The sequence below is a fragment of the Mus caroli genome, chromosome 10, assembly GCF_900094665.2.
Source record: "Mus caroli chromosome 10, CAROLI_EIJ_v1.1, whole genome shotgun sequence".
NCBI lineage: Eukaryota > Metazoa > Chordata > Mammalia > Rodentia > Muridae > Mus > Mus caroli.
The window spans coordinates 80,311,393-80,324,488 of record NC_034579.1 but is presented as its reverse complement, the minus strand read 5'-3'; the positions used below and the strand labels follow the sequence as shown (position 1 = coordinate 80,324,488).

The following is a 13,096-nucleotide window of genomic DNA, read 5'->3' as shown; positions in this document are numbered from 1 at the left end:
TGGACATGCAAACTTTATATGCCCCAGTACAGGGGAACGCCAGGGCCAAAAAAATGGGAATGGGTGGGTAGGGAAGTAGGGGGGAGGGTATGGGGGACTTTTGGGATAGCATTGGAAATGTAATTCAGGAAAAGATGTAATAAAAAAAAGAAAATCATAAAGGAATACAACTAAAATAAAAAGAATTTGTAGAAAGAACTCTTTCACAAGAGAAGACTTAGCAAATCGTTCCCTGCTCCAGGGACAAGAATAGAAACTTCAGAGAAAGTTTGTGAGCATGATGCTGACAAATTATTGATTAGAACTGGGTTGTGCTGCCACACCTAACATCCGGGAGACTCGGGGCTATAGCTTTGTGTGCTAACCTGTGAATATTTCTGGTGAGGAAAAGGGAGAGAATGAGGGAGGTGGAGGAAAAGTGCTGCTGCCATCCCTAAGACGGAAATGCTTACTGCAGTGCCTGGTTCACTGGTGAGTTGGATATGCAAGCTGGCTCTTTAGCATTATGCATGGAAAGATACCTAATGCTCTCCGCACCCTTCTATCCAGACTCTTTCAGGGTTCAGCAAAAGAAAGCAGAGACTCAGAGGAAGCAGGTTACTTTAAGCATTTAGTCTCTGGGTTTTGAGTTTCCTCCCTGATAGGACAGACATAAAAAAGCCTGCCTCATTTAATGTATACATTAAATGAAAAAGGGCACAGATTCAACCCTATAACTCACTGGTTCATTCATTCATTCATTCATTCATTCGTTCGTTCATTCAATTAATTGCACTCTTGTGGTGTGTTGCACACTCTTGTAGTGTTTTAAGTACTCTTGTGGGTGCTGGGGATAAAATGATGGGTCACAGACTGGTTGGAGTCCTGTTGTACTTCAGTGGGTTACAAGCGTTAAGCACAGTTACTGATTCTAATCATACTTAGAATCAGCAGTAGGGAAGACAGCTGGTGTCCCAAGGGAGATGATCTACATCTACGGTCAGGAGAAGGTTCCCTATGGAGGAAAGTGGGCGAATGGGAGGGAATCAAGCAATAAAATTGGAGGGTCAGCAGGGAAAGGGAGGGAGGTCACAAGTGCTGTGTTTTATGAAAAGATAAGGAGAGAGGGAATATGTTTGGTGGAGATGCAGTAAGGTGTGGGAGAAGGAGGTTCCTCTGCGGACCCATGCTGAGGCATCCCTTCCCCCTGAGGAACCAGCCACTATAGAATAGTTTATTCAGGGCATGGGGATGGAAGTTGTGAGGGTAGTAGGGACAGAGAAGGAGAGAGAGAGAGAGAGAGAGAGAGAGAGAGAGAGAGAGAGAGAGATTAGAGGAGTAGAGGCCAGCCATAAGCACATGGAAAGAGAAGGGGAAGGGGAATGGAGGGGGAGCAGAAGGAAATGGACAAAACAGGAGCAAGAGGGCAAGAGAGAGTGGAGGGGGCAAGGAGCCCCTTTTATAGTGAGTCAGGTATGCTTGGCTGTTGCCAGGTAACTGTGGGGCGGAGCCTAGACAAAATGCCAACAACAAGAATATTGTCTACTCCTTTACCTCCATGGGTGGTTGGTGGAAGAGAGTTGTAGAAGGGTGAGTGGCCAGATGAAAAGACTATTGGTTAACAGATAGACAGACGAATATATAACGCGAAGATGAGAAAACAGATCAGTGAGTCCTTGATGTAGTACATATGTATAATTTAATAAAAGAACACCAAATCAATACTGCATTATTTATGTTTTCCTTGTCTCGTTGAGTCTTTCAAATAACTCCTAGACACAGGGAGCATGGCTTTCGTTTAGAGGCTGTAGTAGAGGCAGAGGAGGCCAAGTCACTGGACAGAACCAGAACTTGAGTCTCCTGTCTTCCTATCCACTCTCCCTCCTCTCCTCCACCATTCTGTCTTTAAATACCAAGGTGGTCATGGGAGGACAGAGGCCTGTCTCGGTTCACACCTCTAGGCCTTTGGGAAAGGGGAGAAAGGAAATGGATCCTTACTGAGCAGATCTCTTGGTCTCCTTTCAGGTCAAAGTATTTTCATGGGAAGAAAGTGAATGGCGACATTGAGATCCGAGTGGAACAGGTACGTGGTAGCCCCTTCCCTAGCTCTTTCCACAACTGCCCTTTTCTGAACTGGGGACATTTCCAAGAGCAACCTTGCTTCCATCTTATGTGGTCATAAATTCTGACTGTACTCGGGAGTCTCAGGAAGCGCCAGAATCTTCCTGTCCACTAATTTGAAACCTTTTGAGCACATCAGTCAGAGTGTGTGTGCATGTGCGTGTGTGTGTGCACGTGCACGCGCATGTGTGTGTGCAAATGGATTTTATTATAGTGGCTTATAGGCTGTTGTCCAGCTACTCCAAAAATGGCTCTCTACAAATGGAAGGTCTAAGATTCTAGTGGTTGTTCCTTTGTTCAGAAAATGAGGCTGGAAGACTCAACTGGTCAGCATATGCTAGAATTCCAAAGAAGTAGGCTTTAATGTCAGCAAGGGAATGAATGCACTTTCCAGAGAGAATGAGAGCAAGCATGCAAAGAGTGAAAGCTTTCTTCTTCAGGGTCCTTTATATATGCTGCCACAGAAAGTTTGTCCCAAATGAAAGGTGGCTCTTCCCACCTAAAAAGGTCTGGATGACAGGTGAATCATTCCACTTCAAATGATTTAATTAATAATAATAATAAAACCTCTCATAGATGTACCTAGCAGTTTGGGTTTTAGCTCATTTCAGATGTAGTCAAGTTGACAACCAAGAATAACCATCACAGATAGAGAATTTTTCTTCAAGGGAAATATCAAAAGGAGTTCATGCTACAAAACTGAAACAAGCAGAGATGCTCAGAAGGGAAGCCATGTGTTTCATCTCCCCCCCCCCACCCCCCGCCCAGGGCTCTAAGGCTTTGACTTTGGCTATGGAGTATAGGAGATGTATTAGGTACTTTCCTATTACCATGGCAAAACATCATGGCCAGGACAATTTATAACAGAAAGCATTTAATTTGGCTTAGGATTTCAGAGGGCTAGAGTCCATAATGGTAGAGCAAAGGCAACAGAAATAGCCGAGAGCTCACGTCTTGATCTTCAAGTAGCAGGCAGAAAGAGACACACTGGGAATGGAAAGTTTTGAAAATTCAAGGCCAGCCTCCAGTGACACACCTCCTCCAACAGCGTCACACCCCCTTATCCTTCTCAAACAGTTCCACTAACTGGAGACCAAGTATCTAGATACATAAGACTATGAGGGCCATTCTCATTCAGACCACCATAGTGGACGAGCATATGTTTGAATCTTGACTCTCTTGTTTCTAGGTGTCTCTTTTCTTGTGTCATTGTAGCTGGGATTAAATTATTTGAAATATCAAAAAAGAACAGAATTGAGACTACCATTTTTCTCTATTACTTATGCTAGCAATATCCAGGTCTCTTATTTTATGTAGAAAGAAACACTGATTAGATCAAATAGCATAGGAAATCAGGACTGGACTCTAGACTTCCTGATTCCTGACCAGGGACTCCCCAATTAAGTAAACTAAGACACTCCATTGTAGGAGCACCATATGCCACCTTAGGAGAGCACATCACAGCAGAGAGCAATGAGCTTTCATGGCCAAGCAATGATGGAGCCTTCTCCAGCTCTTCATCTGTCCTCTCTTGATAATAGTGGCATCAGCTTGTGCTGGTGGGCTTGCAGGTAAGATTGCATGAATTACGGACAGGGTATGTCCTTCTCTTCCTCCTCTATTTCTCTTGCTTTCTCCTTTTTTTCTTTCCCTTTTACCTTCTCTGTCCTCCTTTTTCGTGCTTTCTCTCACCCTGTCCCTCCTCCCCCTACTGATTCTTGCGCTGATAATGGTTGAGATGGCGATTATCTCTCCTCCCCCCCCTCACCTCTTCTATCCCCCTCCTACTCCATTCCACCACGACCCTTCCTCCTCCTCCCTTTCTTCTTCTTACCATTCATCAGTGAATAAGAATAAAATCAATTGGAAGAAACAGCATTTGTAATGCAAGAACAGGAATGGCCTATCTCCCCAGCCCCACCCCTTGCTCTTTGTGTTTTTTTGATCTCTGTGAGTCAGAGGAAGGGAGAAAACTCCTGAGCATCAAATTGTCGGAGTTGGCTTCATATTAAAACACCTACAGTTCAAACTTCAGTATGATTTGGTGGCTTTTAAGTCAATCCAATGTCTACTAATTTTCCTTTCATGGCAAAAAAAAAAAAAAAAAAACAGGCTATTTTTGTTCATTTTACAAATATTTGCCAGTGTCTACTGTGCTGGATTGCTCATGTGGGGAAGGATAAGGAAGCAGTGGCCCCATCCATAAACAGAAATGGCTTTGAGCAAAGAGTGCTTTTTGAATTGGATTGAAGAGTAGATGGGCTCTCAACACATGTGGAGCTGGTGACATGGACATCATGTGGGGTTGTGGCCCAAGGGCAGAGCAAGTTGGTCAGTACAGGGTTAAACACAGTCTCATTGTTTGACTCCAGTATAGAACTTACTTTCTTCTCTTGCCCCTCTCTCAGTGGAGAGTGCCACCTGGACCTTTCACCATGGTTGCAAATCTGTACAGTCTCCCTCTGCCCCCACACCTACCCTCTGACATGTCCTCTTGACCCCGTATCTTAAGATTCCCTAGTCTTTCCACTGCTGTCCCCAAATTGTCAAGGATCTACCTTGGTTGAGCTCATCCAAACGTTCAGCCAACAGTCTGATATCTCTGTTTACTAATCTCCACTTTACTCTTCTTGCCAAAACCAGAGTGATCTGTCTTTGTGTGTGTGTGTGTGTGTGTGTGTGTGTGTACCACTTCTGGCGTCCTCTTCTCCCTGGCGTGAGAAAGGAGCCCTGATTTGGCTGCCGTGTGTGCGACGAGCTGTCCTGGGGCCGCAGGGGCTCCCTGAGTCTCTCATCTCCCCGGACGGCGCTGAGAAACGGATGCTTACAGTGGTTTTTATGAAACTATGCGTAGTGTGGGGTTTACAAATCCAGACTCAGGACCTTATTCTTGCACAGCAACCCCTTTACCCACTGAACCGTCTTGCTAGCCCCTAGAGGGATATTTCGAAAAGAGTGAATTGGGAACTTTAATGACTTAGCTTCCTCAGAGACTCCCTCCCTGAGTCCTGTCTGAATCTGGAAACTCGGTGGGACTGCTCTCAAAAACTCCTCACTGCATCAGAATACTTTAGCTATACATTTAGGGATGGATTATTTGCCTGGGGGTAGGGGCCATGACTGCTTGGATCTCATTCTGTTAAGTAGTAGCATGGGTCCCAGCCCAAACTAGAACTGAAGGAAATATTTGCAGAATGAATAACTGACAGATTCCACACATTCTGGCTGCGTGTCACTTTCCAAGAGTGATAAATCACTGCTTCTTATTCTTTCTTCAAAAATCTTGGTTTTCTGTAAACCATCTGGCAAATGTTTAGTTGCCAACCAAGCTGGACCTACCTCATCTCCTTTGTGGTAACTTCAAGGCATGCTTTCACATCCCCTTTGTATCCTAATACTGCCTTTGGCCCAAGTGGGAGGTACCAAAACTGTGTGCAGGAATGGGCATCCGATGGAGCTGCTATAACCACCCAGGGATACTGGGAACACTTCAGGAGTCTGTGAGGGCTAGAATCATGATGGAAAATGTTGGCTGACTCAGACATTCTTATTTCTAGTCATGTAGAGCCAGAAAGTAAATTAGTCAGGAAACCAATTAGGATGCCATTTAGCCATTTGTCTCTGAAAGACATCCTTTCTCAAACTCTTTGAATGGCTTGTGTTTGGCCCATCTGGATCAATGGGTGGGTCTCATAAGCAACCCCAACCCCTTGGAAATTCACACTCATCCTCTAGCACTGTAAAGAGAAGTATTAGGATAAAAGCCACTGTTTAGTCTAAGCTGGCCTCTCAACGAAGGGCCAGATTAGCCAGATAATTGTACTGTCTGGGCTTTGTTGGACAGAGTCAAAGAGTTAGTTGTGGTTGGCCTAGAGGAAGCCTCCACCCCATCTCTCCACCCTCTTCCTCACAATTCCAAAACCACTTGCCTGGCTGTATCCGAGCCAGGAATCTGAATGCCCAGGGAGGCAAGTAGAGAGTTGCTTCACTTTGCATCTGATTACCCAGCCGCCTCTCCAGGGTCAGACTGTGGCATCCTGGTGGGATTAGAGAGTATTTGGCCAGTATTGGGTTTGGTCTGCCAAGCTCTCCTGTTTGTATTTGAGGCCAGATAACTTTTCCACAGACACAAGTCACTCCTCTATGAGATCAAGAGGTAGGGTCTGTGGATGAATAGATTAATGTTAAGTAGACCTACAGACTGAGAAAGTTTTCTACTAGGACTGAGTAGCAGGGAACCCTGGGCCTGGTCAAGCTGGAAATGAAAAGAAGGGAGGAAAGGATAGGGGGAGCAAGAGAGGGAGAAGGAGAGAGAGAGAACTGGAGTGGCCATATTCAGTCTTTTCTCAGTGTTAATGGAGATATCAAGGCAGACAGAACCTACTCCAGCAATCTTAGAGTCTTACATCTGAGCACAGGAGACTCCCTTTGCAGTATCTGTTCTTGAATGATTGAAAGGGAAATAGGTCGAAGTGTTTGGACCAACAGAGCTTGTACAGATTGAGGATCTTCTGGACCAGAAGTGTCTCAGATTGATTTATGTATTTATTTTCCCACATACGTGATGACATATTATAGGAGGGAAGCTGAATCTAAATACAAAGTTAATTTCTGTTCACCATGTGACATGTACACTGAATAGAGATTTTACACAATATTGTCGACCATCCACCTAAAACATCTTCAGGTATCAATTCCCTATCAGAGAAGTAAGGGTAATAATTGTAGCCCCTGGAGCTACACTTATTATATGGACTAGATAATTAATGTATTCAGTGTAATTTTCTGGAATGCTTGTTTGTGCTCACTAAGCTGCAGTTATGGTTCTTGCTCTCAGTTTGATGCTGCTGCAGGCTTCATGATCTAGTACAGCCTTTAGAATACCTGAATATGACAATCCATTCCTGCTCCCAATGTACCACTAGATAGACATGCTTACACAGTATTCTAAGCAGATTCAGGTGAGAGGTCCGATGGATGAAGCACTGTCTGCAACCTGGAGTGCCCTGAAAAATAAATGGAACAGGAGGAGACCAAGGTCTATGAGGAAGAAGGAGAAGGTCAGGGAACTGGAGATGTCTCCAATAGGTCCCATTTCACTCACTACAAACATCTGCCACCGGAAGGAGTGTAAGTAATTTAATTTAGCCTTGTGCAGAAAGGTTAAACCATCAGCAGAAATGAGTAGTGGAGAAAGAATCTGAACCTGGATTTCTGTGTTCAGCCACCACCCTATGTTGTTTCACTGAGGTTAGAGTTCAAGCTAATGGTGCAGTCCTGCAGGGAGAGGGGTTTCAACTTTGTAAACAGAAGCCTGGAGCAATACAAATGATTAATGGACTGACCTGTGCTATAGGTAGAGAGGGTATCTCCTGTGCTAGAAATTCTCTGGCAGAAACTGGGCCACTAAAAGGTGGGAAGGATATTTCACAGTAAGTTAAAAACCAAAACGGAGTTCCATTAGTCTCTTTCTGAGCTGGCCTTCCTAACTCATGTGGCCTTGCTGAGTTCCAACATGGTGTGGGTTTCCACAGTGTAGTGGATTGTTGGCCAATACAACCTGAGAGGGCACTGGGAGCAAAGAAATTGGACAGGGGATTCAGAAGCCCTGTGAGTACTTACAGAGAATAAACCACACTGGGAACCAAAGTCAGTAGACAGAGCAACTTTACTCTGATTGCTCTGACTGAAGGCTTATAAAGTTTTGGGGGACTGAGGGCAGGAATACCCAGGATGGGCAAATGTCATTAGCTGGGACCTTAGGGTACCTGGAATGCTTCATTCACATGGGGACGAATTTCAGGAATCCCAAGTGCCACTGAACAGCTTTTACCAGGAGAAAGGGAATTGATAAACTAATTGAGGCTACGTGACATTCCTCAGGTAGAAGTAAGGGTGTGTAGGCTTGGAATTCCCCACTCTAGGTCAGAGAAGGAGAAGACCCAACGAAGAAGGGATGATCCAATATTGGCCAGAGCCTAGAGGCTATCCATCCATGGTAGACTTCAACCTTAATTAGCAGAGTTTACCCACACATTGTGTGGCCGGGACCAGAAGGTGCCCAAGGTGATGGTGCTGCCATCAACCTCATCTTCAGATACTTGCAAAATAGATCTTGGATTCAGGCGTGGCTTGCATGATGAATGAATGCATGGATAGAGGGTTGTGCTTTTGGCTTTTGGCTTTGATGAGCATATGAGCTTCCTATTGGATGGTATAGAAGAGATTCTTTCTAAAAAAAAAATTAAAGTCATGAAAACAACTGGGTCGGAGCTAAAAGGAGGGCAGTATTATTCTGTTCCAGATTGTTTCCAATTAGAAAGGTAAAGGGCAGGGGAAGTTGAGAAGGCAGTACAATGTTTTTTTTTTTTTAAAGGTGTCTTCTGTTGGGAACATTTCTTCATATTATTTTGATGGCCCCTGTGTTATTATTCAGGTGACAATAAAGGTTGTGAGATTGTTCTTGTTAAAAAAAAAAAGCTGAAAAGTTACAAAGTGACATCTGTTGAAAAGCCTTCACCTACTTTTCCCCTAGACGCGCTCCTTTTCCACCACATATTAACCACTGCACTACCACATACTCCTTGATGGGGGGATTTTCCAGAGAGGTTTCAAATGTACAAACGTATGCCACTATATGAAGCTGTAAAGTGTGTTCCTGTATGGTATTTGATTGGTATCTGTTTAGCTCTGTTGTTAAGCTGATATAGCTTAGAGTTATCTGTGAAAAGAATCTCAGTGGAGGTATTTCCTAGATCAGATTGGCCTGTAAGCATGCCCATGGGTGTTGTCTTCACTGGTAATTTATCTATGGAGAGCCCAGCCTACGGTGGGCAGCACCATTCTCTAGGCAGTTGGTCCTGACTAGTATAGTACAGAAAGCTGACAGTGAACCTGCTTACCATTCAGCAAGCACTTTCCTTCCTGGTTCTTGTTGAGTTTCTTTGACTATAAAGTGGGTTCCTTGCTCAGAAGTAATGCTGTATGGATTACCAAGAAGTCCTTCTGTTGGGATCCTGCCTTGATTTCCCTCAGTGAAGCTGGAAATATAAGCCAAATAAACCCATTCTTCCTGTGGTTGCTTTTTATCAGAATATTTTAACCATAGTGACAGAAATGGGAGTAGAACAGTCAGACCCAGAAGTGGTCCTAGCTATTTCAGAGGGGTGCAGTTAACAAGGACTTAGTACAATAGGATCAAAAGGGGAAGTCACAACAACAAGCCACAACAATCTTCATTCATGGCGGTCACTGCCATAACTGTCCAGGAAGAGCTTGAGCCCACATCCCCACTAGTGTTATGGGGACAGCTACAATCTGTCTAACTACTGTTGCTGGCAATGAAGCTTCTGTAACTAACATTAGAAGCAGATGGCCTGATGCCTCCTCCCCCACTTCAGTTCCTACATAAATAACACCCATTGGTAGAATCAAAGATGAATATATGTGGCAAACGAATGTGGGACATAAAGACTTGTGACTTTGAGCTCTCATGGTATAAGAGAGAATCTGGAAGATGGATGTAGGGCTGAGTCATAACAGTATCCGACCCAATCTACTCCTTTATCTGCCCAACATGCACACACTTTCTCTTGTTCATCTACACTCAGCTGAGCACTGATTTTTCCAATATTTTTTTCACAATTGTTTTGAGTCAGGTTATCTCTGGGTAGCTCTGGCTGTTTTGAAACTATGTAGACCAGGCTAACCTTGTACTTGGAGATCTGCTTGCCTTTGTCTTTTGAGTGTTGGGATTAAGGGCATGCTCAGTTGACAATTTAATTTAACTTAGAATTGTCCATGAGAAGTTGTCCATAAGCAAACAGCGCTATTTCATCCATATTGCCTAGAATGCTGTCATATGGACATGTAAGAATTATTTTCCATAAATTTGCTATTGCAAATGATGCTACAGCTGTCCCTTAAGATTTTTGATAGTGTGTCTAAGGAATTCATTCCTCCCAGGTGAATGACTCCATCCAAAATTGGTGCCTGTAATGGATGCTGTAGTGTATGTTGAAGAATGAAGGGTTGGGAAGATGGCTCTGCAGTTAAGAGCAGGCACTGCTCTTGCAGAAGACCAGACTTTGAGGTAGCTCCTATGGCAGACAGATCTCTCGCATAGGCTCCGCCGGTATTTGGATACTTGATTCTCAGTTGGTGGCACTGTTTAGCAGAGGTTTAGGTGATGCCACCTTGGTGGAGGAAGTGTATCCTAGGAGGCAGGCTTGGGGAACAAATGCCTCATGTCACTTTCTTGCTTTCCCAGTTTTGTGCTTGTATTTGAGGAAGGAGGTGAGGGTTTCCTGTTTCTGCCACTGGGCCTATCACCTGCTCTCTCATTGCCATGGACTCTTCTCCCTCTGAAATCATAAGCCCAAACAAACCCTTCCTTCTCTAAGCTGCCTTTGGTTATGGTATTTTATCACAGTAACAGAAAAGAATCTTGTACAGAGTTCAGTTCACAGCAGCCAGAGTGTGTGTGGGGAGGGGAGCTCACAACTGCCTCAACCTCCTCTTTTGGATTCCACAGGCACTAGCACTCACATGTACACATATATACAGATGTACACACATGTGTATGTGCAAACAGGCATGCACTCACACACACACACACACACACACAGGGAGGGGCAGAGAATTTGAAAAACAAAAAATAAATCTAAAAAAGAGAGAGACAGACTGGAGGACTTTTTCACTTCAGCTGTTAGACTCGATCTCAGAATCTCAGAATAGCCCTCAGCCCTCTTTTAGACATGCCTTAGGAAAAGAGAGATGCCTGCTCAAGGTCATACCTCTTTCGTGGTTGCAGTTCCAGTCAATTCTATGAAGATCCTTGCCCCTCCGTTCCAATGTGAAGCAGCCATGAAGGCCGATCCCCACCTCACAGCTCCTTGTGGCACTGATAGTGTCCTCTCCTGAAATGTCCACGTAGCTCATTTGTATTCTCCAGTCTGTTCTCATATTTTCCATGCCTTACAGTGGTGGCGCTCCCTACAGTGTTCATTAATAAACTTCACTCAGGCCAGGGTCTATCTCAGATCTGCATCTCAGAGGATGTCAAACCTTCAAGATCCCATTTACAAAGTTGATAGGTACTAAGTACTTAATTCTCTAAGGAGGTCCTGCAAACGATCTGCAAGTCTCACCAGGGCTAGATTTCTAGGACTGTACTCAAGCCCTCGATTCTAAAACCCATCCCATGTAGAACAATGGCTGTTCCTGGACAAGCACTGATGCTGAACTCTGAGGTATTCCATGGCTTGATCTTCCTGTTCGACCTCCCTGGGTTTGAAACTCACCAGAGCTTGACATCTCTCTACAGAGCTGAGTCCGGCTACACTGATCCAGTAAGCCTTGTTTTGCTAATACAATCCTGCAAGATTTATTTGTTTGGCTTGGATTACCGTGACCTCAGATGTTCTGTTTTGTGTTATTTTTAAAAGTGTGCAGATCTCCTTGGAGGCCCTTTTCTCTTCAAATTTAAGAAGCAGCTGGGAAATGGGGAGGGGTGTGGGGTGGGGAAGGAGAAAAGAAAAAACAGGTGGGCTACTAGGATGTAACCATAACCCGTCAAGCCAAGGATGGTCTCTCTCCTTTACCGTGGCATTGATTTGTGTGGGTTTATAAGCTTCCTGGCTCTACCTGTAGACCCATCAATTTAAGTGGAGAAACTGGAGAATGTGGTAACCGTAGCAACAGTAGCAAACTACCACTGAAGCAGGTCAGCACAGTGAGTGCCTCTTGAGTTTGTGTGTCACCTCATTTAATCGTCAGCGATGACTGTTACCGAGAAAACTGAGGTTCGGGGGACGTCAGTGAATTCACCAGACATCGACCCACAGTGTGTAAGCTACGTTTGAATTCGATCAGACTTAACCAAGGCAGAATCTTCGTCCATCAAAGCGCATGAGTCAGGATAGGCGCTGATCTTGAATATTGTCATTAGAAAACATTTGGCCTTCCTCCTTGTGTCTTGGCTCCTTTGAGTACAGAAATCTCATCTTGCTCTTTTGATCTACTGGATATGTTACACACTCATTGGTGGTGTTCTTCAGCACACAGCTACCCTCTCCTGACTCACCCTAGTAGCCCTTACCATTGGATGTTTCTGGCTTGTGGTGGCAAAGTTCTGCTGTCAAAAGTTCTGTTTGTTATTTTATTTCATCCCAAAGGTTACACTCACCCTTGACTTTAAGTACCTTTAAACCACAAAATGAGTGTGAAAGCCTGCTCTCTGGAGCTCCATTAGTGAGTGGGCTTTGAGTCCCAGCTGTGCAACTTTGTATATGACTCTGAGGAGTAGCAGAACTTCACCATGCTACCAGTTCCTCATATGTGAAGGCCTGAAATGAGTTACCATATGTGAAGCACCCAGTGTAGAGCCTGGAGTAGAGAGAATGTTAGCTTTACATTGAGTTCTTAGCCTGACCACACAATCCGTGAGTCTTTCCTGTGTGGGTCCCCCCTCCCTTTCCTCTGAGACCATTCAGCGATGGTACAGATACAGCTTGGTAATTTACCTTTCTCTATGGCCATTCCAATTCACCAACGCATGCCTTGCCCCCATTAAATAAAGGAGACTCCAGTGGAAACTAGGGTGCTGTCCAAAAGGAGAAATCAGCAAGCCCTTAGGTTTCTTGGAAGGTAGATAATAAAAACATAAACAGAATATGTCTCATCTATACTGCACCTTTATTCAAGAGACACTCACTGGACCCTGCTTTGTAGTGGTCTTAATGATATCCTTCAACCTCAAAGAGTTCATCATCTGGTGACTGTCATACATCATGGTATATGGTTCCCAGAGATTTCCTTGCTGTGGGACATTGTCAGTAACAGCTTCAGAGAAGCAGGTGATCATCTGGGATTTGGAGAAAAGAATTAAGGGAGAAATCAATAAACAGATGTGGACATCGGACTTTCCAGCTAAACACCATGGTTTATTTCTTAGCTTGTCACATATGGAGAAAAGATCAGATGATAGCATGCATGA

General features: G+C 44.3%; 1 protein-coding gene across 5 annotated transcripts in view; it reads left to right on the top strand.

The window, feature by feature from the left end:
* The window catches only part of Syn3 (synapsin III), a 437,574-nt gene that overhangs the window by 51,168 nt on the left and 373,310 nt on the right, over positions 1 to 13,096 (top strand). For all 5 annotated transcript variants that reach the window (XM_021173742.2, XM_029482726.1, XM_029482727.1 and 2 more), the window contains exon 3: positions 2,005 to 2,062. In XM_021173742.2, coding sequence (XP_021029401.1) covers positions 2,005 to 2,062 — 58 coding nt within the window. The remainder of the gene's footprint in view (positions 1 to 2,004; positions 2,063 to 13,096) is intronic.